The 22,469-nt window shown below is 39.4% G+C and overlaps 2 protein-coding genes across 2 annotated transcripts in view; both read right to left on the minus strand.

Moving 5' to 3' along the window:
* LOC149289297 (sodium/hydrogen exchanger 9B2-like) overlaps positions 1-1,052 on the minus strand; it is a 28,338-nt gene extending 27,286 nt beyond the window's left edge. Inside the window, exon 1 of the mRNA XM_089490711.1 lies at positions 930-1,052. Coding sequence (XP_089346837.1) covers positions 930-1,052 — 123 coding nt within the window. The remainder of the gene's footprint in view (positions 1-929) is intronic.
* A 7,071-nt stretch (positions 1,053-8,123) lies between these two features.
* On the minus strand, positions 8,124-20,756 carry LOC149289298 (dehydrogenase/reductase SDR family member 6). Its single transcript, XM_089490788.1, has 9 exons — positions 20,685-20,756; positions 19,920-19,998; positions 18,729-18,825; positions 18,162-18,270; positions 17,425-17,485; positions 16,406-16,519; positions 14,364-14,422; positions 14,180-14,272; positions 8,124-8,177 (listed from the first exon to the last, which is right to left on the minus strand). The coding sequence occupies exons 1-9, from the start codon at positions 20,754-20,756 to the stop codon at positions 8,124-8,126; spliced, it is 738 nt and encodes a 245-aa protein (XP_089346914.1).
* Positions 20,757-22,469: the final 1,713 nt, after the last annotated feature.

Raw genomic sequence — 22,469 nt, forward strand, 5'->3', positions numbered from 1 at the left:
AGCATATCTCGGGGGGGGGACAGAGTGGCAGCATGTTTTTTTGGTGCTTTTTGAAAGAAAAAAACTTTTTCTTTAAAAAAGCACCAAACTTTTAGGGTGCGGCCTATATACGGGGGCGGCCTATATCCGAGCCAATACGGTATATATACTATCAGTAAAGATAGTCTAAAGTAGTTAGCAGTACTATACCTTTTTAAGGGACCAAAATTCATACACAGAGATGTAGTCACTTAGTTTTCAAGACTTCAGATGTGTCTTCATACATGTGACTCTCCGTCTTACTCTATGAACATTGGTCCGCTAAAAAGGATCACAAATAGCATTTCACAATAAAGAGACAGCACAATGTTATCTTATTCCACTTAAATAAGTTGCTAGGTCTGTATATTGGCAAAAATGAGTTTTGCAGTTTATGGTAATACATTTTATTTGCTTTAACACCACTGGACTAAGTTCCTACACTCTTCTTTATCTCCTCAAGCCTAAATGTCCCCTTTTGAGCGTGGTAAGTTAATGCTTGTATGCTGGCTAATAATTTTTTATTCTTAGCTAAACAATACTAAAAGTGAGCTTTGCACAGTTGTTATCTTAAAAGATTCAATTTGGAAAACAAATCAAATTAACTTGCAGTATGCCTTCTCTCTGTCCATGGTGCCATGTGGACTAATTACAGGAACCAGCAAGGTTCTCAAAGAAATGTGGGAGCCTCACTGCTAGGAGTAAGGCTTAAAGACTATTCCATGGACCCTATTTACGGTATACAAGAAGGAAACAGAATGCTTGCAGATAAATGCTTTATTGTAGTGCTCCTCAACCCTCTCCTCAAGGCAAACTTTGACACCTTAGACAGACCTGAGTAATACCTAAATCCTGGACTGTTAGGTGTGCTTTGAGGAGGGGGTTGAGGAGCACAACAAAACTACAATTACCTTAACAATGTGTCCCGTGACATCTGCATCAGCCTGCATATGATCAGACTGCTGGCTTTCAGAGATATTGTCTTTGTCCTGCCCTGAATCATCTTTTCCATTACCTATTTCTTTGGTCTCCATTGTTGTTTATCTAAGAAAATAGGAAAAACAGTAAGTAGAAATATATATCCAGTGTAAACCTTAACTTCCAGTTACTTGAAAATTATCCAAATGTTAAAGATTAAGGGCAAATTTTTGAAAACAACTATATTAAGAAAATATACATATAACTTTGAAGGGGACAGTCAGTGGCAGGAAAGTGCTGATTGGAGGTGATTGTATAAGAAAGAGAGATGTGTTCAGCTGAATACATCTCTTGGAGAGCATATAGCAGGGATTTGGGGAAAAGAGCAAATTGCATTTGGGGGAACCTGCAGAATCCTCCCATGCATTTGCAAAATGGACCACATGAAAAAAGGGACCCAACATCATATGCATTCAAGTCCCTTTAAACATTGGACTCTTCAGATATGATTACGTGAAAGAATGGACTATACAAACTTAAAATAAATCATTAGGTACGCATCATAACTAAAGCGAAGCATATTTTAAATTATATATATACATATTTATTATTTTTTAAAACAAATTGTGATTTTTTCTTTTATCCAGAAGACCAACCAAAAAAAAAACCAGATCAATGCAATAAAATGACGGTATTATTCCCTTACTAAACTAGATGCTTGATCTGGTTGTTATCAGACCCATATACTGAGAAGTTTTTAAAGTCTTCAGGCAATTCATTTACCTCCCATATTGTTTCCCCCCTATATGGTGTATAAACAAGTTGCTTCGTCTAGATTTTCTGGGTAGGTTTGTACAGACATGTGGGGTTGTGTTACACCGCTCACTTATCCAATCAGTTTCGGTAAACATTACATGCAAATCCTTATCGGGTGTGAAAATACCACACCCTGGTTGCAGCACCTATACAGGGTAGTGTTTCTGTTGTATGCCTTTTTCTGAAATATAACCATGAATATGGGGAGAAAGAGAGAGGGCATTGCGCAGGACCACTAGGCCCTGGAACTAATATTCAGCATTCATTCCTCAACATGGAAGCTAAAACTTAAAAACAGCTTGAGAACGTAATATTTGCTACCTCTGGCTTCTCTGTTTGCTTATATATATATTATGGCCACAACTCATCTGATAAATACGTTGCTCAATCATCATGCGTTCATTATAGAAAAAAAATAAAATCATCAAAATTATTTTATTCTCCAAATGTGAAGCCTTTGGAGTTGTCATCAAACGCTGTGCTCCTACTCTCCTCGGATGAGTTGAAAATCACAGCAACTTGGAAGTTGGCCTCTGACTAAACTAACGCAGCTAAAGTTGGAGTAATGGAGGTATCAGAATTTGGTAAATGCTTCACATGGCAAAGATTCATTAGTGGGTTCTTGTCAAGTACCTGCTGACTTCTACCAATGGTTTGATTGAGCATTGCTCAATTTAACGTAGTAAATTAATACATTTGTAGATATGTACTGGTTTGTTAAAGGCAATGGTGCAATTGGCCTGTCATTTCCGTTCCATGTTGATTTACCCTCACAGTTTTTATACTGCTTATAATATAACAATCTATTATTCAATGCTAACAGCCATGGCTGCCAAAAAGTTTTAAGAATATTTGCCTGTACTTTGGTCGGTTGCTATCGTAGAATGTTATGATTTCATAACGTGCCTTTTTAACAAAAAACATATGCTGGGAACTTTCCAGATTGCATCATAAGTGACCACAACCAAATATGAAATGTCGTGAGCATATAATAACACATGTAACTATTAAATAAACTTGGAGGAGGTAGGAAGATTTGGGGTCTGCACTTCCTTTAAAGAGGAAGATCAGAGGAGGAAAGATGAATAAAGACATTCAAATTTCTGAAGAATACATGGATAACTGGATTTCTATTTAATCAAACAAAGAATGATGGCCATTTAAATACCGGACCTCAAGGCCCCATAAAATAAAAGCAAAACAAGTAACAATTTTGATGATTTGTGGCCAGCTCCAAGCATGCATGGATCATTCTCCTGAATGTGTGTTCTGTAATTGTAACAATGTTATATCACCTTACATCAGAATTATACAACTAAATCAGAAACTTGTTTTCTTTATCAAAGTGTAGCAAACATTTACACACACACAATGCGGTCTTTGTGAATAATATGATATATAATATATATATCTATCTGTATATAATATATACACACAATGCACAGTCTTTGTGAAAAATATATATAACTATATATATTTATAGATATTGTGACAGTGTAAACCCCTGGGAGATGCTTAGTGTGGCATTTGGGTATAGGTGCTATCCAGATCATAAATATGGGTCCCTGGGGTGGAGCAATTGGAGAGCAGGGTGGGCCAATGCTCGGTTTCCCCATGCTGTGGAAATTCCATGCCGGGTTTTCCAGGAGGCAAGAAATCTGCAGGATCCGGTCCGGGATTCCTATGGGGCCGGCATCAGGCACAGGTGCTGGACATTAAAAACCCCTGGAGCTTGATACTCAGAGAGACTGTTGTGGGAAGAGGAAGTTCCCTGTGCTCCCAGGGCAAGGAGAGGCCCTGAAGAAGACAATCCCTGAGCCAAGTGAGGCAATACCTGCCTGGACATTTTGTGTGCTGTCTGGGGGAGGTTTTCCAGAGCCTGGCATAGCTGGGTCTGGCTGGGAGGTTGAGTTAGTGGGTGATTAGGCTGGTCAGTCTGGACCAGCATAGTTCAGTTAGAGAGGGCTCCAATTGGGAGCTAGGTTTTCTTTTTATGATTTGTTTTTTTTGGGTTTCAGCAATTAAAAATAAAGATCTGTTTTGTTACAAGCTGGTGTTTCCGAGACTGATTGCCCTAGAGGACTGTGCTTAGGACCCCTAAAAGTGACATGTAGGGCCCTCCTGCTATAGGGTTTATCACAATATATATATACACCCAATGCACAGTCTTTGTGAATAATATATATAACTATATATATTTACACATATATATATACACACACAATGCACAGTCTTATTATAAATAATAATATAATAGATATAATATAATAATATAATAGAAAAAATAATGATATAATAGAAATAATATAAATATTATTGTGAATAACATGATGTAATATATATACCGGTATATAATATACACACAGAATGCTTCCGTCGTTTGTTTTAGTAAAACGAATATTGTTTCTTGTTTCTGCGTACATTACTGTAACGCCAGCAGATTAACAGTAATTTGCCAGACGCTGCCGTGGAAACGAAAGCATCTTAACTAAACACAAGAGCTACGGGCCCCACGGGCTATTCAATGTGCTCGCACCCCTTCCAGCCCGCTAGGTAATTTAGGAAGCGTCCGGCAGCTCACATGCGCTTACATGAGGTGACGAGATGAACCCCATCCGCGGCCTTAAATAGACGGGAGGCTGCCACCGTCGCACAGCACTGCTCCGTGACACACTTACCGTGCACACAACACCCGCTCGGGTTCGCGGCGGACGCTCAGAGCCTGAAATCCTCTCTCTGATATTTGCGGGAGATGTCTAGAGCTGCGCGTGTCCTCGGGAGGGTGACTCACACTCGGAGTGGCTGTCAATAATAGCCCGATGGAGAGCGAACATCATATTATTTGCATAGGGGGAGGGAGGGACCTACACCAGAATGTATGCTTCCATATGAGACAACCCCCCGCTTCTTGTGTGAAATAATGAGAACGGTGCCCCTTCTGTTTTTTTATGGCCGAGCATGAAGGAGGAGATGATCTAAGATGAAGGATGTTTCCAGTGTCCTGTGTGTGACTGGAAAGGGGTAGTTGCTACCGTCTGGCCTGCTGGGTAAATATAGCAACAGTGCTTTTGGCTAACCAATGTAATCCGAATTAACATAATGGATTTAGGTGGCAGGGAATAAAATGTTTGTATTTAGTAAAAAAAAGAAATATATATAGGAAAATACATAGTCTTTAGTTCCATCCTATACATTGCGTAGAGGTGCACATAAAGGTTACAGTCCTGGAGCCCTTATTATTGTAAACACCCAGTTGCTATATGTATATATATATATGTGGAAATGCATACCTTGAACGTGTCACTGGTCAGAAGTCCCTCTTTAGGAGCCAAATCCCTCTCTGTCTCTCTTTCCATCACTTATGTCCCTTTTTTTCTAGGAGCTGAAAGTGTTGGCGGGATATGAGGGTATCGCGGCATTCTACATCCACTAAAGTCACAGTAATGTTTCAACAAAGAAAATATAGCAGACGCAACCAGCTACCAACAGAAAATGTCTTGGTGGAGCCATGACCCCTGGCTAATTGAACAAACACCCATTGGGGCCGTAAACCCCATATCCTTGCATTATTACATATGATTCAGACAGAGGTCATCTCTGATTTACGAGCATGTACAATGTTGGTACCCTTACACTTGGCCTGTTGAGATACTATTAGGGCTTCCTTGACAAGTGCTGTAATTTTCATAGTTTAACTTTGGATAGTCAATTGGGTTCTCCACGTTGTTGCTGTATACTATTGCCTATAATCTAATTATAGATTATTGAATCTATAATTCAATAATCTTGAATTGAAGTTGACAGGTCACCTGCATATATGGCAGCTGTAAACATCACACCTAGGGTCCGTTCACTAAAGGGAGAGTTGCCATGAAAGTTGAGGTTTCAGTTTCTTCAATTTACTATTCATTAGTGCCATCCCTAGCAAATTTCTAAATAATTGATAATTCAGTGGGTGAGGGGACAAAGAATTCTCAGTGATTTAAGTACGTATTATACAGGTCACCCAAGTTATTTTTGCAGCAAATGTTTAGCTTTCATAATGCATAGTGAAGTAAATGAACTGAACCCACAACTCTCCCTTTAGCGAATAAACCCATCTAGTCCCAAGAATCTGGTTTCCTAAAGACAGCTGGTATCTAATGTGTAGTTGACACTCAGATGTTTAAAAATGGAGACGATGTGAAAAGCCTGCATGGGCAAAATCTATCCATGGCAGCCCCTCTGCAGCATAACATGGAGCCTCAGGCTCCCCGCAATCGCCACTACTCAAGTGGCCCAACTGGCCCATTAACACTATGGAGAGCTGTGCCGAGTCAACACAGTCCTCCATAATCGCTTCTGCTCTTTGCTTCAATTTAAAAGTGGAGCGGCGATGCCTAGTAGTAAGGACAGTGGCACGCAGGGGACGCGGACCAGGGTTAGGCCTAGAGCAGCACCAACGGTAAATGCACCTTTGTCTCACATCCCTTTCACCCACAGCCTACAGTCCTAATATTTATTTAACGCTTTGTTCCATTCAATTGATAAGGTTTCACACTCAGCTTGGCCTTTGGCGAGTACTAAACAATTTAAAGTTTAAAAATTAAAATTCTTCTAATGTGCTTGTCAGCTTTTGTATAACCAATCATATTTAACAAAAGCAAATATATTTATTTTACAGAAACTATTTAATCTATAGATCTGTAAATAAATATACCTTGTTGCTCTACTGGCACAATTAGCATTTTTTGTGCTTATGTAAAAACACACATGGTCACTTTAAATAGGATGTCCCATGGAAAAAGTTTTCTTTGTGTATTTCATTGACACAGTAATGTAGTTTAGTCCAATCTTTACTAGACACAATATTTTTGTTGACTTGTTAATGTGATATTTGTTATGGTAACATGTTCTCTCTCTGGATTTAACCCTTTAAGAGAAGCCATCACAATTTTCATATTTTTCGGAACACATTAAGCAATTCATAGATACCTAGTTTAGGACAAACTGGGTCTCATAAAATAATATGTTGTGATAACCTCCCCTCCCCAAATAGGTATGGAAATGTAAGTTCGAGCACATATCACTAATTACTAGGACATGCTGGCAGATTCCACTCTTCTGGGAAGGCTTTCTACAAGATGTTGGGAGTGTTTCTGTGGGAATTTGCCCATTCATCCAGTAGAGCATTTGTAAGGTCAGGCACTGATCTCCGTTCAGTTCATCCCAAAGGTGTTCGATGGGGTTGACGTCAGGCCTCTGTGTGGGCCAGTCAAGTTCTTCCACACCAAACTCATCCAGCCATGTCTTTATGGACCCTGCTTTGTGCACTGGGGCACGGTTGTGCTGGAATAGAAAAGGGCCTTCCCCAAACTGTTCCTACAAAGTTGGAAGCATAGCATTGTTCAAAATGTCTCCGTATGCTGAAGGGTGTAATGGCCAGGTGTCCTAATACTTTTGTCCATATGGTTGAAGCAAATATATATATTCAAAAGGGATATTTGTTCATACAATATGGTCTATGCACTAGTAACGTGCCCTTATCAATTGTAATGATCATTGTAAATTGGGTTATTTTGCCCATAACTTTTGATTGCAGCAGCAAAACTGGATGACATTTTGGAATTAAGTATAGATTCACAATGTCTTTCACTCCCCAGTACTGCATGTAGATCAGAGAACAGCCACAGTATTGCCATTAGCCAAACTCATGAGTTACATTCAAAATATTGAATACCTATTGATGGCAGCCATCCCCCTGCAGCATATATACAGTCATACTTGACACAATCTGCCAGGTTGGATCCCCAGAGATAGACAGAGGCATGCTCCGGGAGTAGGGATAAAGAGGTAAGTCCCAACACCTGGACTTACTTATCTCCCAATCTTCCAGGAGGAGGTGGTGTCATGCAGCGTTGTGTTGCATGACCCCGCAGGTCAAGCTGCATCAAACACATGCCAAGGCTTTGCAAGGTCTCTGCCTACATGTCATTTCTGACATCCTAAGATTTGAATTCACTTTTGGGTACCCACAGAAGATTTAAAGTGATCAGTATCTCACACAGTATCATCATAACACAGTTTATTTGCCTATATTCCATATGACCCTGAGAAATCGACTTTTATTATTTTCTGTTAGTATCCTATTAAAAGTTGGTACAGATTAAAAATCAAGTGGAAATCATTAACATACAGCCTTCCAAATTTAAGAAAACTGTTGGGAATGAATAAAGATGTTCTTTATTGATGTTTATGTGTTTTGTTGGCAGGAATCCATCACAGGTTGAACAGTACAGCACGATCTCTGCAAAGACATATTTGGTTCCAGTGCTTCAGCTCATCTGGAGGTCTATGCTGGGTCAGAAATCAGCATCAATTCTAGGTGTAATTTATAGACTCCAGCCTCCATCAATGATGTGTTCATTACCTGTGATATATGCTGACTGGAGAAAAAAAAAAGATGCATTCACTGTACACTTCATCCAATACATTTTAATTATTTTTTTTCTGTTAGTCCATTACTTTTTAACACTTCTAATCTTACATTGTTTCTATGCAGAAAAAGTTTCACTAGTAGAAACTATAATGTGTACACGGACATATGCAGTTATCTCACTGGCACAAACAAAAATTGCATATATGTTTACCTTTTCTCTATAAATTTATCAGAAACGTAACCAGCACAATATAAAGGTAACATTTTCACACTGAACTAAAACAGACCATGTCACCCACTCTAAAACGTAGCGGTAGATCAAAATCTCCCTAACATGTCACTTTAAGTCCAAATTTGTGACTGTGAAAGCAACCTCACTTATCCTGTTTTCCAATTCCAGTGCTTACACATTATATGTTGCAGTGGGGAAGGGAAGAGGAAGAGACAAGCCAGCCCAGAGTCTCTCCCTCCCAACAAATTTGCCCTTTTAAGTGAGCACGTTGGGGAGGCAGACTCAGAGGTAGGCTTTCCGGAAAAAGCTGTTCTCTCTAACAGCCGGGAGAGCAGCTCATCCAATGTGCAGGGGATCCGAAAGGAAGGAAAGCCCTGGCAGGTTGTGGTGGTAGGGGATTCAATAATCAGGAAAACAGACAGGGTAATCTGTAGCTCTGATCGCAGCAACCGAATGGTTTGCTGTCTCCCGGGTTCGGCATGTTGCGGACAGAGTGGATAGATTATTGGGAGGGGCTGGTGAGGATCCAGCTGTCTTGGTGCACATTGGCACCAATGACATAGTAAGAGGAAGATGGAGTGTCCTAAAAGGTAATTTTAGGGACTTAGGTAGTAAGATTAAGAAAAGGACCTCCAAGGTAGTATTCTCAGAGATACTACCTGTGCCATGCGCTACACCAGAAAGGCAGCGGGAGATTAGGCAGCTAAATGCATGGCTGAAGTCTTGGTGTAAGAAGGAGGGCTTTGGGTTTTTAGAGCACTGGGCTGATTTTGCTTTGGGGTACAATCTCTATAGTCGTGATGGATTGCACCTAAATGCAAGAGGGTCCAATGTGCTTGGGGAGAGAATGGCTAGACGGTTGGAGGAGATTTTAAACTAGTAATGGGTGGGGGGATAAATACTGGGCTAGACAGTATAGAAAGGGAAGGCGATTTACTTAGTAACCAGGTGGATCTGGGGGCTTGGTCTATACAGATAATAGGGAGAAGCATATATTTTGCCCCCCAAAGCAAGGACAGAAAGCGAATTGCAGCATCGGTGTTAAATGACAAGCTAAAGGTCATGTCTACAAATGCTCACAGTTTAGGGAATAAGATCCATGAACTTGTAACAGTTGTGGCAACTGAGAATGTTGATATAGTGGCTGTTACTGAGACATGGTATAATGAGAAAAATGACTGGGACATATCAATACCGGGGTACTCTTTATATAGAAAAGACAGAAAGGGCAAGAAAGGGGGAGAGGTGGCCCTATATGTGAAAAATAACATAAAATCTAACTTAATACAAGTTGGTGAGGAGAATTTAGAGTCGGTTTGGGTTACAGTACAATTTGGCAAAAGTAAAGTAACTCGCATAGGTGTGATTTATAGACCCCCATGACAAGTAGAAAAACTAGATAATCTACTATTGGAGGAAATAGCTAGAATGACAGTGAAAGGGGATGTTATAATCATGGGTGACTTTAATCTCCCTGATGTAAACTGGAAAACGAAAGTAGCTGGTTGTACCCGGAGTGCGGATATTCTAAACTCCTTACTGGGATTATCTTTAAAACAGGTAGTTGAGGAACCAACTCGTAAGGAGGCCATATTGGATTTAGTGTTCACAAATGGAGATTTGTTAACAGATATTTCTGTAGGTGAAAGTTTGGGATCTAGTGATCATCAGTCTGTGTGGTTTAAAATACGAACCGTGACACACCACACAAAAACAAAAGTTTTAGCTTTTAGAAAAGCTGACTTTTCTAAAATGAGAAAATGTATAGAGGAGTCATTATCAGACTGGCACAATTTAAATTGCGTTCAGGAGAAATAGGATTTTGTAAAAGCTGTTTTATTGAAGATAACAGAAAATTGTATTAGGCTGGTCAGTAAGAGTAAAAAATTAAGGAAACCGCTGTGGTACTCTGCAGAAGTGGCCAAAATCGTGAAAGACAAGAAGTTAGCCTTTAGTAGATACAAAAATACCCAAAGTGAGGAAGATAGACAGATCTATAAAATTAGGCAGAAAGAGGCAAAGAAAGTTATAAGATCTGCCAAATCACATGCAGAAGAACAAATTGCCCTCTCAGTAACAAATGGAGATAAAACATTTTTTAGATATATAAATGAGAAAAGGAAAGTTAAACAAGGATTAGTTAGACTAAAAACAAAAGGAATATATGTAGAAGAGGATAAAGGTTTAGCTGACTGCCTCAATGAATATTTCTGTTCAGTTTTTACAGATGAAAATGATGGAATGGGACCTTTGCTCGGAAAAAAGACTGAATCATTTGAAATATGTGAGTTTATCGAGGCGGAGGTTCTACTTCAGTTGCCTAAGGTAAAGACAAATAAGTCGATGGGGCCTGATGGGATACACCCCAAGTTATTAAAAGAGCTTGGGGATGTACTAGCAAAACCGTTAACTGATATATATAACGAATCATTGGTAACGGGAGTTGTCACTGGCGATTGGAAAGTAGCGAATGTTGTGCCCATTCACAAAAAAGGCAGTAGGGAGGAGTCGGGCAACTACAGGCCAGTTAGTCTTACATCTGTAGTGGGGAAATTAATGGAAACAATGTTAAAGGAAAGGATTGTTGAACATCTGAAGTTACATGGGTTTCAAGATCAAAAACAACATGGGTTTTCCTCAGGAAGATCTTGCCAAACAAATCTTATTGATTTTTTTGATTAGGTGACTAAAGTAATTGATCAAGGTGGTGCAGTAGACATTGCGTATCTGGATTTCAGTAAGGCCTTTGACACTGTCCCACATAGAAGACTTATAAATAAACTGCAATCTCTGGGTTTAGATCCCAATGTTGTTGACTGGATTAAGGAGTGGCTGAGTGACAGACAACAGAGGGTTGTAGTGAATGGCGTATATTCAGAACAAGGTCTTGTTACCAGTGGAATACCTCAGGGATCTGTACTTGGACCCATTCTATCTAATATTTTTATTAGTGATATTGCAGATGGACTTGATGGAAAGGTATGTTTATTTACTGACGACACAAAAATTTGCAACAGGGTTGATGTTCCTGGAGGAAGAAGCAAAATGGCAAACGATCTAGGAAAACTGGAAAAATGGTCAGAGCTGTGGCAATTGGCATTTAATGTAGATAAATGCAAAGTAATGCACCTGGGGCATAAAAACCCAAGGGCAGAGTATAGAATATTTGGTACTGTCCTAACCTCAACGTGTGATGAAAGGGATTTAGAGGTAATTATTTCTGAGGATTTAAAGGTAGGCAGACAATGCAGTAGAGCAGCAGGTAATGCTAGAAGAATGCTTGGTTGTATAGCGAGAGGTATTATCAGTAGAAAGAGGGAAGTGCTCATGCCGTTGTACAGATCACTGGTGAGACCTCACTTGGAGTATTGTGTACAGTACTGGAGACCATATCTCCAGAAGGATATAGAAATGTTGGAGAAGGTGCAGAGAAGGGCTACTAAAATGGTATATGGATTACAAGATAAACCTTACCAGGACAGGTTAAAGGATCTTAACCTATATAGCCTGGAAAAAAGACGGGACAGGGGGGATATGATAGAAACATTTAAATACTTAAAGGGAATCAACAAGGTAAAGGAAGAGAGTTTATTTAAAAGGAGAAATACTACCACAACAAGAGGACACAAGCATAAACTAGAGGGCCAAAGGTTTAATTGTAACATCAGAAAATATTACTTTACGTAAAGGGTAGTGGACGCATGGAATAGCCTCCCAGCAGAAGTGGTAGATGTTAATACAGTAAAGTCATTTAAGCAAGCATGGGATAGGTATAAGGCCAAGCTAGATATAGGATAAGGGCAAGTACTAAAGGAAAGTACTCAGAGGTTGGGCAGACTGGATGGGCCTACTGGTTCTTATCTGCCGTCACTTTCTATGTTTCTATATCCGATCACAAGTTATGCAAATTAAACAAATTAAGGAACTAATCTTGTAATTGGAATCATATAATAACTTCCATGACCGTAATTCCATAGCTGTGTATTCCCAACTTTTCCCATGAACTCCATAAAATACATATCTAACTTTACTAAAGTAAGATAACATACTCATTGGAAGAAACATGTCAGGATTCCTCTCTTAACCCCTTAAGGACAATACTGTTTCTTACTCGTAGTAAGTATTGTGGGACAATGGCTCTTTTAACATTTTTCAGTGTTGCTGTTTAGCTGTGATTTTCTTCTCTCATTTCGTGCTCCCACACATATAATATATTGTTTTTTTCAGGAGAAACAGGGCTTTCTTTAGATACCATTAATTTTATCATATCATCTAATTTACTAATAAAAAAAATGATAAAATATGGGGAGTTTTTGTAAAAAAATAACTTTTTCTCACTTTTTAAACAAAAAACTTTTACTCATCTGCAAAAACTAATGAAAAAACCTGCTAAATAGATTCTACTATTTGTCCTGAGTTTAGAAATCAAAAGATCGCGGCGGCGGCAATTTTTCTTCCGTGGAGGACTTTCCTCCCCGGATCCACGGTCAGTCTCACTTGTGAGGCTTCCGTGGATGCTGAGAAGCCGCCGATCGCGGCCAATGAAATTTTTAAAAACTAGACACCCCAAGGTATTTCAAATTCTGGTATTTTAACCATTTCCATGCACTAGTTCTACCATCAGAGAGGTGTGCATTTGAGAGGTGTGCATTTTTCAAATTGGAATTTTGACATGTCAAAAAGTCTGCCCACATATCCTATTTCGGGTATCTTTAAAGCCGGCCAATACAATTTACCCCATCAAACCAAATATTTTTGAAAACTAGACACCCCAAGGTATTTGAAATGCTGATATTTTAACCCTTTCCATGCACTAATTTTACTACCAGCCTTTGTCAAACTTTATGGTAGTAAATTTTTTTGTATTTTTTTCACACATGTTGTACTTCAGGTATAAATTTACCGCTCCTGCTATATGTCCGTGTCAAACAACACCCCAATATGTGTTCAGTAACATCTCCTGAGGGCAGTGATACCCCACATGCATGGGTTTGTTGGGTTATTTGGAAGGTAAAAGGCCACCTTTGTGAGGTGTGTATTTTTTTGCAATTTAGATATCTGATCCTACTGCCCCCATGTCCCATATTTGGGACATCTTTGAACCCGGCCAATTCAATTTACCCTATCAAATCATACATTTTTTTAAAACTAGACGCCCTATGGGCATTTATAATGCCAATATTTTAACTCTTTCCATGCGGGAATTTTTGTGAAGATAAAGAATTGTAGAACTTGCTCATTAAAAACTTTTTTTTTTTTGGTGACAGTGGGGATTTTTACATGTTACCATATTTTTTTTGAACATTTTTGAACATTCATTTTTTATTTTTTTTATTGTTTAAAGTTTTTTTTTTAATTATTATTTTTTTACTACTCACACTGATTAGTGAGCTGGGCTCCATTGACCTTGCATGGTTGGATGCAGTACCTGCATTCAACCTGCAGGAGGAGCTCGAGAGTTCTCAAGAGGATCTGGATAGACCCTCTGTCAACTCATTCAGTTTTTTATTGTTAATGCCATCTTGTGAATGACGGCAACGTAATTTACATGATGGCACTTGTGGTTGCTCTTCAGAGCAATCAGAAGGCTATCGGGGTTGTGTTGCTACATGCCATTTTCTTCCGGGGAGGGCTTTCCTCCCCGGATCCACGGTCAGCCTCACTTGTGAGGCTTCTGTGGATGCTGCAAAGCCGCTGATCGCGGCGAAAATGCAGCTGTTTAACGGCAGCCCGTACATGTAACAGAGTTTAATACATACATCACATAAACTACTTACTTCATCAGATGCCAGGTAGACACAGAGGTAGGCTACTTCTTCTGCTGTAGCCATTCTACCAGTCTTTTGTCTTGCCAAAAAGTCCTTTATAGCCTATTGATATCACAGGTTAAAGACACAATGCAAACATCTATATACAGAAAGACAACAAATGAACACATTTATTTTATTCTTCCTTTCCTACCTGTTCTGGGTTTGGCCTGGCTTGGATCCTTTCTCTTAACGATGGTGTATCCACAGTGCCTGCACAGAAGTTTTATTTCAATGTCCATATATAAATGCCATTTATACAGTGTTAATACACAAACAAGCTGCGACTTGATAGGAAGGCCAAATAAAAATCTCTAAATTTTATCCTTTCTGCTCCTTTGTGATTCACCAAGGGCTGATTATCATTCCAAGATATGTGTGCTCAGGTAACCCAGGATGTATTCATGATGAGCGCTGCCTTAGCCCTGACCAAGTGCAGTGTTCCCAATCGTGCCCTCCACAGCTGCCATTATTATTGCCTTATTATTGCCTAGTGCTGGAAACTTAAGTCATATTTTGGCACTCTGACTTTTGAAGGCACCAGGTAAAGGTCTAAGGAGGTTGTGCTCGATCAGCACAGTCCTACATGGTCCAAATGGGCTGGTAGGGAAGATCAGAGATCTCCCCTGTAACCAGTCCACTGAGTTTTCGCAGAAGGGCTGCCGCTTTTGCTCCAAGACCTGTTGCCCGTGGAGAGAACACAACCACCCCTAGTCTCTGTAATATAAATATTACAAAATATAGCACTTTTGCATTTATGAATGTATCTAACTGGTGCCCACAATCAACGAAACTAAGTGCAGGCATACTCTATCCCAGGGGTGTCCAAGTTTTTTCTGCAGTGGGCCACATCAGAATTGTATACGTGCGCGGGCCGCACTCATTTTTCACTGTGACAAAAAATATGGCCTTTTATAAAATATGCAGATTAAAATGAAGTAAAATGACACAAAACCTTTACTCTTCCTCTCACTGATTTCTGGGCCTTGAAAGTTTTGCGACTACAAATTCAGGATTCCCTAGATTTATTCTAGGGATGAACTAAAATGAAAATTCTGGACCAAAACATTCAGGGTTCACTTAGCCAAAACCGAAAATGACCCCCACCTTTAAAAATAATAATAAAAACTCATGTTTAATAAAAGTAGGTAACACACAATTGGACAAAATTAGCAATATGACTTGGCATGATAGGAGTGTGATTGCTAACAGCAATCACACTCCTATCATACCCAGGCAACCAGTAAATGCTGGTACCCAGGCATGATGGGACTGTGCTCGCTGTGATTGCTGTTAGCAATCACACTCCTATCATGCCAAGTCAGCCAGTACATGCTGGTACAGGGTGGCTGTAAGTGATGTGCAGACCCCTTACTGCTGGCAGCATCACTACACAAGGGGGGCAGCTAGCTAGGTTTCAGCATGTACTGGCTGACTTGTCATGATAGGAGTGTGATTGCTAACAGCAATCACAGTCCCATCATGCCTAGGTTCCAGCACTTACACATCCATGCTATCACACACACACACACACACACTCATTTATTCATATAATCATTCATCCCTCTAGATTGTAAGCTTGCGAGCAGGGCTCTCTCCACCAAATGTATCGGTTTGTCTTAGTCTGTCAATTCTTGTCTTGTCATATCCCTTGAATTTATGTATTGTATTAAGCGCTGCGTAAACTGTTGGCGCTATATAAATAAAAGATAATAATAATAATAATTCACAGATTCATTCCCTCAATCACACACACTCATTCAAACACCCTCCCCACCCCAGGGCACTGCAGCTCCTCGATGCCGCTCAGACTTCAGCAGGGGGCGTGGCCTCCCTCTGCTAAAGCACAGAGGAAGTAGGATGTCACGTGAACTCCGCTTCCTCTGTGCAGTCCAGAAGACCCTCCCACAAGTAAGTAGCAGGGCTTGAGGTGCGGCTCGCGTAAGATCGGTTGCCCTGGCTGCATTTGGCCCGCGGGCCGCATGTTGGACGCCCCTGCTCTATCCTATAGCTAACAAAGGGGGGCAATTACAGAATACAGAATTACAGAATAGATTCATCTAGAGCTGCAGTGTTTCAAATGGAGGAGCAAAATCGTAGAGAAACGAACAAACTCCAAGTGGTTTCCATCACATTCTAAATTTCTTAAAGCAGTTCAGCTATCGAGTTAGTAATCTGGTCCTTATACATACTCACCAGGACATATACAGTTGCAGCGTATACCTTGTTCAATAAAGTCTGCAGCAACAGATTTGGTCAAACCAATCACTGCAGCCTTGGATGTGCTGTACACACATCTGTTCACAACTCCTGCAATGAAACACATACTTTTAAAGATAAGGGGAAAATTGCATACTTTGACAAGGTTGACAAATGACAAGGTTTGCTAATCTAATCACAAATGACATCATATATTACAATTGTCACATGCAGTGCAGGCACCCGCTTCTCTGTAATTAACAATCACTCCAGGAAATAATAGAAGTTATCAGAGAGACCAAGACATATTTCTTAACGACACTGTTACATACATTTACTTTTTCTTATTGAAGCGCAAATACATTGATCGGTCCATGCCGACTTTCTGCTTATTTAGATGAAGTTGTTTGAAAGCACCTTTAGAAACTGTAACTGAGTCTGTACATCTGTTTGCTCCACAGAGGTATATGGTGGGTACACATTTTAAAGACTTGCAACTTCATGTTGTATTCCAACACTTATACACTATAATGCCTTTTTTATTTAAAGCCATAAAAAACTAAAAAGGGTACTCCGTTGTTTTATGGATGAGGCAAAGTATCCGTGGTATCCATATGGCTTGAAGATGTCACTGGGACCATTGGGACATTTACTAAAATGTTTACATTAAAGCTTGTTGCTGAGCATAATGCTGTAGGCTGATTTCCTGATTACAAAGTTTTTCTTGTGTCTGATTGACATTGATGCCAGTCTGCCTATACCATTTAATAAATGTGTTTTGCCTACCTAAGACTATAATTCTAGATTTACTGATGGTCTGGAGACCAATACATTCCCTTAGTACTGGAGTCTGTACCTAAATCTTCAATATCACACTATAACAAAATATGTTTTTGACTAGAGCAGGAGGAGTCAAAAAGAAACTCAGTTTATATCCATCATGTTTATGTATGCTTTATCAGTTCCTTCCATCAACAAAAAGATAACTATGTTGTCACTTCACTTAGCAGTTCTACCTTTAATGCTAGACGCCACAGAAGACATATTGATGATGTTTCCAGATTTTTGGGCAAGCATCTGTAAAACATAAGAACCAAAAGTGATTAATAGTGTATTAGGCAAACCTGCTTTTCTTCATGGCAAGAACATCTTCCGTACCTGAAAGCTTTCAAACTGTGCACAAGCATGTCACCCGCAGCATCCATACATGGCGTTAAATCCCCCACTTATGGAGGCTGCCACCAGACCCTTAGAAAATGAGACTTTATTATTTTTTCACTCACCAAATAATCAAAGCACTACCTTTTTATAATACAGGGCAATCATGTGTATAAAATATAGCATTGTATACTAAAATTTACTGGTTCTACGACTTCACACTACAGGCCGTTTGTTTGATATATTGACTGTGAACCTATGTCTTGTAAAGTCGCATCCATATCAGGCAGACTTGTTTAAAAGAGACGCTTATAAATCCCACAGACACCCTCCAAAATCTTGTGGAAAGTCTTCCCAGAAGTGTGGAATCTGTTATAGCTGCAAAGGGGGAACCAAATAAATACTAATGCCCATGTGTTTAGAATGTGATCTCTGAATCATAGCACCTGTTGGTGTAATGGTCAGGTGTCCCAATACTTTTGTCCATATAACGTAAGTCAAAATTATCTGTATAGGGAAAATGTGAGGTACTGCAGAAATACTGTTGCAATAAAGCCAAATAAATTCCGTAACCATGAATTTCAATAAAAATTACCTTAGGCAGGAAAGTTTTGATCATGAGATACATGCTACGAACATTAAGATTCATGGTGAAGTCCCAATCTTTTTCTTCACAATCCAAGATAGTCCCGTGATGGACAAATCTACAATATTAAATATATTGTATTAAGTATTTGCATTTTCCTTACCGTTATGTCCCGAATTTAAACCAAGTCAAAATAATTTGTATAAGATATATATTTTCACATATATTTTAAGTTTAGCTCATCAAGCTTTGTGAACAAGATGCTCAACAGATAAGTAAATATAAGTGCAGAATTCTAAATCTCCAAATCTGTTCTACACCGAGGTCATAGTTTGCTAAAACAAATATAAAACAAAGCTTTGGTGAACGAAGACAGGAATTCAAGTTATAAGATTTTTTGTATGTTTTCTATCATACAGAAAACAAACACACACCTGTAGTGGGAAACCTGGTATTAAGCCCTGTAGTACTGGATGCTATAATAAACAAAAACAAGATCATAACTGTGTGCTTTGGAGATTTTGTAGAAAAGAGTATGTGATGGTCAGTCTAATATTGTATAGACAGTCTACTCACCCAGCTACATTAAATAAGACATCAATTCGATCAATCTCTTGGCACAACTTTTCAATCTGTTCTTTCTTGGTGACATCCAACACCCTTGTCCGTATACCTAGACCACATAAACAAAAGTGTAGGTGGCACGGAGATACTCTTCTGTTCCCTGGACAGAGACACTATATTCTGCCTGTGTCCCACCCTTAGACAAATCTTGCCGCCACGTATGGCGCTCATGAAATGTGGGTGGTAAAACTGATATTCTGGTGTGTAGCCAGTTTCATATATTGAGATACCAAGTCAATGCATGAGTAGATCATGGATAATCCTTTGCAGCCTAGGATTTAGTAAGCGATAGTAAATGTATTTGTTTGTCCTGGCGGTTAATAAAAAAATGTGATAGAGAGAGTAAGGGAACTATTCAGTTGTTTCCCAGTTGAAAAGAACTAAAATTGCCTTCCAGAACTACAATGTAGAATCAATATAGAGAGACAATTAAGATACACAAACCTGTTGTACCAGTAACATTTCTTTATACAACCTGAAAGAGTACTGGATGTAGTAAAAACAATTGGGTGTGTTAAAAGAAAGTGACAGTAGATGGCATCAAAGATCCATTAAAAATAAAAGCAGAACCAACTATTGGTTTGACCACTAATAGTGAGTATAGTAGGAAGGTTACTAGAAACTCGCTGCATAGACTGTACCACCTGAGAAGATGCTCACCATGCTAAAGTGGTTAACCAGCGTCTTATCAGACTTTCTCCTTCGTAGACCACTTTCAAAAACTACCCTCAAATCGGGGAAGAGTACAACCTTTCTTCCTAACGCTCAGCCAACATCCTAATCAAGCTATCTGAATGACCAACAACCTCTACAGATCATCCTGACTCGACCAACTCATCCCCATCCAAGCAGTCCTCTCTGTTTCAACTCCCCTCAACCACAGACTAGACTGTAAACTCGCAAGAATTTCAATGTATTTCTTTGATTGTAACAGTGCTACATAATCTGCTGGTGCTATATAAATAAATGTATAGCAGTGATAAAACAAAAACGTTAACAAATTAAGAAAAATAAAAAAAAACAATGTATGCAAGAGGTGTGTTGGGGCATGAAAAGGATATATCTGTACAGATAGGGAAACCAGAAAGGTGACGCAGGATATAACCCAATAGTCTTGCTGATGGAACTCACGATGGAAAGTACCTTGGTATGATTCCAGTTCCTTCAGTTTCACGTCATTGGTATCTGTTGCAATGACCTGCGCTCCTTCCTTAGCAAAGGCCTGAAGAAGCAAAACATATTTATCAGCCATTTACAGTGTTATATACCGAATGCTTTCCATTATAACCATATATGCAGAGCAAAAGGAGTGGCTGCTCTGGGTAGAGACAGCTGTGGGAGGATCTTTGCTCCTCCCACAGCTGTCTCTACTGAAAGTAGACAGCATACCCCCAAATGCTTCTTGCACATGCTCAGTAACACTCCAGTTCTAATCAGTTGGATCTGAGCTCCCGATTAAAGCGGAAACAGCCAGTCACACTATCTGAACACTGATGTTTTGCTAGCATACATGCAATTGGCTGCTGCTTTGATGACCTCAGTGGGAGCGCTACTGAGCATGTGCAGAAAACATAGCTCTAAAATGGTTTCATTGTAGTTTGTAGGTAATAAATATGGCATTCACATGTCACATTAATGAAATTAATTGAACATATGGATATTACAAAAGTCTGATGGTTTTCAAGGCAACTTCAAGTATTACTGCAGATGTGGAGATTCCTTCACGGGTATTCCAAAAGCTCAAACAATCTTGCATGATGCTCAGCCCACCTAGTTCCATGTAAATTATATATATGAGATAGTATGTGTTATCCAAGCTTGCTTATAACTGGTTCTTACTCTTTACGAGAGGCATAAAAGTAGTTTTAGAAATATATAATAAAACAGTAAACTATTTTTCATTCATACAATAGCAGCAGCTCGTCCGATTCCCTGAGCAGCAGCAGACAGCAAAATGACTTTTCCATCTAGTCGCCCCATGTTAAACCTATAAAAAAACATTAAGAATATGTTAATTTGTATCTAACGGGTACCATGCTCCATTTGTCAAATCCACTTCATAAGGTTACCTGCTATAGTAAGAAAGATTACCGAGCCTTATGGAACTCCCAGCAACCAGATAAATCTCTGATACTACATTAATAAAATGACATTTCTCATTAGGTCTCGCATGAGTCATATCAGGGGATTATAATTATATATATATAAAATGTAGCTCTGATGCCAAGTTTCAACCAATAAAATGTTCCAATCAGAATGGTTTATTAAAGTGATCACATTTTATCCATACCCCCCCCCCCCCCACTGACAATGCTTCTATATTCTATATTGAAACAATGGGAGAGCTGGAGCATGCAGCCAAATTCTAAACATTGCTTATTAATGCCTAACATTTTGTTTTATGGATGGCATAAAAACGACATGCTTTACAAATCTGAGCTAGCGGAACTTCAGTTAATGCTGCGATGTGCAAAGGTTAACAGGATTAAGCATTTTCGTAGCAAGTCCTCTGGTTTTTATACCCACTCAGGACTGTGTTTAAGGCGAGCCAAAACGGCAGCTGTCTTGGACTCGGGTTTATTGTAGGGGCCCACTTGACAGCTTTAGTGAATCCTTTAGTGAATCCTTCTCCTTTAGTGAATAAATCTCTCTGTGTTGCAGTTTGCACATTGTTCCTGACTGTGATTAACCGCAATATCCTTCAGGCTGTCAGCTTCTTACAGCCAAAAAAAGGCCAAGGAGGTTTATTTATTAAACCAGGGGTTTTCAGAGATTAAGAATGTTCTCTCACGCATTTATCGATGCACTATGAGACCCACTCTGCTAAGTATCCACTGTAAAGTTTTTTTGCTTGCTTAAAATTAACTCTTTTGATAACTTTAGGAGTAGAACAAGTCCGTAGCAACATCAACAACACAAAAATGACATTTGCACCTCAGAAGTACCCCAAAAAGTAGCAATTTATCTCAATCATACCGATAGTACAACCTGGACCTTATGTTTTACTCCCCAAAACTTTAACGCACTTGTCAGAAAATATTCAGAATTAATCAATTCCACGAACATTTTAGAATCAATCTAATTATGGCATTATGACAGCTGAGTAATCATTTAGGGATGGCGAATAAAGTGTGCATACAATACTCCCTGCGGAGTTGTCCAGAAAGCAAAACCTGTTTTCAGCCTCTGTTTGCAGTCTATAAGATGTAAAGCTTTTCTCTTAGGTCCCTTCATTCCCATGAAAGTTATGTGCAGCTTTGGTAATTTTGTAGATTTTGCAAGCGAGAACCCATACATACCTACAGCAGATTGTAGCAACTCAAGATACGCTTCTACTTGCTGATCTTTGTGCAATCAGGAGTCATGTGACCAAAATCAAGGAAGTGTGAGCTCTGGTAGAGCTAGAAGCCTCACCAGTTCAGTTAGGGAACTTCATACTGCCACCTAGCGCCTGACTGATCCCTGCAAGCCAATACTCAAAGAAGAGCTTTTAGCGTCACTGAACATCCCACAGAGGTATCTTTCGTACTTTAAGACAAACTTGTGGAGGCATCTCCTAAAACCTGCTAACTTGTGCACAGGGCTGTGTACACGTAAAATATTCATCCATGAGTACGTCCTATGCAAAAATGGTTTACAGCGGCCAATTATTAAATACATATATATATGTTATGGTGGGTAAAGGTGATGAAA

The sequence above is a fragment of the Sceloporus occidentalis genome, unplaced genomic scaffold, assembly GCF_023333645.1.
Source record: "Sceloporus occidentalis isolate IW3139 unplaced genomic scaffold, rSceOcc1.0.p SCAF_46, whole genome shotgun sequence".
NCBI lineage: Eukaryota > Metazoa > Chordata > Lepidosauria > Squamata > Phrynosomatidae > Sceloporus > Sceloporus occidentalis.